Source organism: Triticum dicoccoides, chromosome 7A (assembly GCF_002162155.2).
Source record: "Triticum dicoccoides isolate Atlit2015 ecotype Zavitan chromosome 7A, WEW_v2.0, whole genome shotgun sequence".
NCBI lineage: Eukaryota > Viridiplantae > Streptophyta > Magnoliopsida > Poales > Poaceae > Triticum > Triticum dicoccoides.
The window spans coordinates 639,874,169-639,877,131 of record NC_041392.1 but is presented as its reverse complement, the minus strand read 5'-3'; the positions used below and the strand labels follow the sequence as shown (position 1 = coordinate 639,877,131).

General features: G+C 50.8%; 1 protein-coding gene across 1 annotated transcript; it reads right to left on the bottom strand.

The window, feature by feature from the left end:
- Positions 1-606: 606 nt before the first annotated feature.
- Positions 607-2,684, bottom strand: LOC119327974. The gene is made up of 2 exons (XM_037601025.1): positions 2,483-2,684; positions 607-1,833 (listed from the first exon to the last, which is right to left on the bottom strand). Exon 2 carries the CDS (start codon positions 1,818-1,820, stop codon positions 801-803), a length of 1,020 nt encoding a protein of 339 aa, XP_037456922.1. The 5' UTR covers positions 1,821-1,833; positions 2,483-2,684; the 3' UTR covers positions 607-800.
- Between the last annotated feature and the right edge of the window lie 279 nt (positions 2,685-2,963).

Here is a 2,963-nt window from a genome sequence, read left to right as displayed (position 1 = left end):
GGTACCAGCAAACGCACTCAGGAGCGGCGAGACATCGCATGACCCACGCCAAAGCATATCGCGGAAAAGTCAAGTTCCCACCCCAAAGGAGCAATGTTAGACCCCACCCGAGGAGGAGGCTCATTGGATGATCTACCAGGCTAAGAATGATGCACACATCTCGCGTCACTACAAGCCTGTTGTCGAGCGAGCGGCTCAACAACGCGACCAAAACTAGATCCCAATTAAATATGTTTAACTGACAACCTAGGACTCGACCTAGAGAAATAGTGACAATACTTGGGATGGCACCACCCTATCGATGAGCCGAGCGGATGCCCTGGCCCTTGGGTCTCTAGGAGGCAGCTCTGGTACACCCTGACCTACCCCAGTCACCATTATATGGAGATTTATCATGATATTTAGTATTTTCCTTAAAAAAGATGAGAACAGAGGGGAAATGACCCCCCTGTCTTATTCTTATAGAAGATGAGTCCTTGAACCCTGGTCATCGACAACTCACCTCGGAGCTTTCTACCACTAGACCAAGGGAGAGATCTCAACTTTTCCTTTTCTGAACATTCAAACTATGCTTGCTATCAATTGCTTATAAATTATACAACCAAATTTACAAGAGGATTTCATAACAATAATAAAGATTAGTCTCTAATCATCATTTGTTGAGCAGTACAAAGCTGCTTCAGCTAAAAGAAGGAAGATGCTCTCTAAAGAGTGAGAAAAAAAGCAAAAGTAAACCAACTTCATGGAGACCTTTTTTTTTGCATGGAACTTCAGGGAGACCTTACACTCAATATATTGGTTTATCTTGGAGTAGCGAATGTACTAGGCCGAACCCAGCAGCTCACTTCCGTGACGATCGACGCTGGTATAACCGTTTCGATAGTCCCAGCAACTAAATCATATGCATAAATATTCGTGATGGTCTTCAATGTGGCAGGCCCTGATGTTATTGTCCATCCATCCGAGCTCTCTGTCTCCAAGTTACCACGTCCTCTTGGATGGAAAGTGTAGACTTTCCTCCTGCCTTCCTCCTTCACACGGATGGACTGGCCCTTGGAAAGAAACCAGCTGGTGTCCTCAAGCTCCTGGTCATGGAGGGGCGACCACGCCAGCGCTTCCATGTCCAGCTGTAAGAACTTGAAAGCACTCGCACGGGGACACGATACAATCACAACTTTCCCAATGGACGCAACAAGGTAGTGGGTATCTTGTATGCTCCACTCTGGACAAGAGGCCGCCCTCCAGGTCATTTCTGTGATGTCGAAGACCAGGATCTGGCCGAGAAACTCGGCGCAGACGGCCTGTGTCCCGACCAGTGCCACGTCCATGATCAAAGTGTTGTGGAAGGATCTGCACATTGCTTCCGACAGGTGCAGTTGGCAGGTATGCTTGTGGACGCACCAGTACACGTCTCCAGGGCACGCGACATGGACAGTCGGAACGACACTCATGATCTGGATGCACGCAACGACCAGGGGAGCTCCACTTCCACGACGAGGATCAGCGTAGAAAACGAAGTAGCACTTGTCGGGGGAGCGAAGCACCGGCATGTCGATCCACCTGCCGGTGCTAGGGTGGACTAGGAAGACGACCTGCTCTTGGAAGTGGAATGGCTTGTGCCGGACCATGAGAAGCCAGCCACAGCTCTCGAATTCGACAGAGGCATCTGGAAATAGCGCGCTGGTTATCCCCCGGATGTTTCCGCTGGAAACGTCGAACAGCAGCCGCTTCTTGCTGTTGTGTTCCATGGCAAAGAGGGCCAATGGCAGTGCCCTCGCCTCTTCAGAAGTGTCGTCTGTGTTGACGGCATTTGATTCCATTGCCCAAGGATACCTGGCAGAAGCAATGTGGACTTATTAGAACATCAGTGGAGTACAGGGTTTATATTAATATATGGTGGCAAACCTATACTAGAGAGTCTCTTGTGATTTAGGGAACTCTTATTATGAATCTGATAAACCTGCAAACCTCTATAATCTGTGAAGAATTGGTTACTAGCATGGTTGCTTAAAAATGAAAACCAAGTTTTGCCAGGCGCCAAACTGGGTGCAGATGCATCTGCCACTTATTATAGTTGATTAAGAAACAAACAGTAACAAAATTTTGCCACAAAAATCCCACCCGAAGCCAACACTCCTACTGAACATCTAGACTTGTACAGTTAGGCTACACCCCAGGCCTCCACCCCCCAAAGGTTTTAATTGACAAAGGCTACTCTGAGTGAAACCGACCGTTTATATAAATTTGACAAAATTATGTGTTTTCTCTTGTAAGACAAAGGAGTGCAAACTTCTACTATTACACAGATTATATTTGCAACGGTTAAGGAGTGCATGCTTATGTTACCCAGATTATACTTGTAACTTTGCAAGGAGGTGTAAAAGGAATCCGATTTGGCTGCAGCGCAGCAAGCAGCTCTAATTCTAACGATTGATGAAGCAACGCCGGGCACAGAAGGTGGATGCTGAGCACAATCCTGTACCTGAAATCGTGCGGAGAGAGACGCCGGCGGAGGACGGATGGTGTGCCGTGTAGGCGTGGACGGTGCGGTTCCTATAAATTGGCAAAGGGCTCCAGTTGCGTACGGCGACTCGGAGTTGGGGCGGGCGCCGCTTGGTCCCTCCGAGTAGGAGCCGCACGGCGGCCGGAGTCGGACCGGAAGGTTGGGGGGAGGGAGTGGGGAATTTTTGGCTGGGGGCAAGACGGGAGCGCGCGGGCCGTCGGATCCAGCCAACGGCGCAGATCAGCGCGCCGCGCCTGCCCCTGCAGTAAGCGGGGCCTCCGGTTCGGGTCGCGCCGAACGGACCAGACCACCAGAGTGGATTGGGGAAAAAGAAAGAAAGAAAAGCCAGCGAAGCACGGCCGCCTCCTCCGCCCCCGCCCCTCCCCGCGCCGCCGCGCGGCTAAACCCCCACTAACCCCCTCACACCCGCCGCCGCAAAACCCTAAACCCCGCCGCCATG

Bases quoted from the DNA above. Each gene is read 5' to 3' on its own strand.
- LOC119327974 (XM_037601025.1), bottom strand. From the start codon at position 1,820: ATGGAATCAAATGCCGTCAACACAGACGACACTTCTGAAGAGGCGAGG.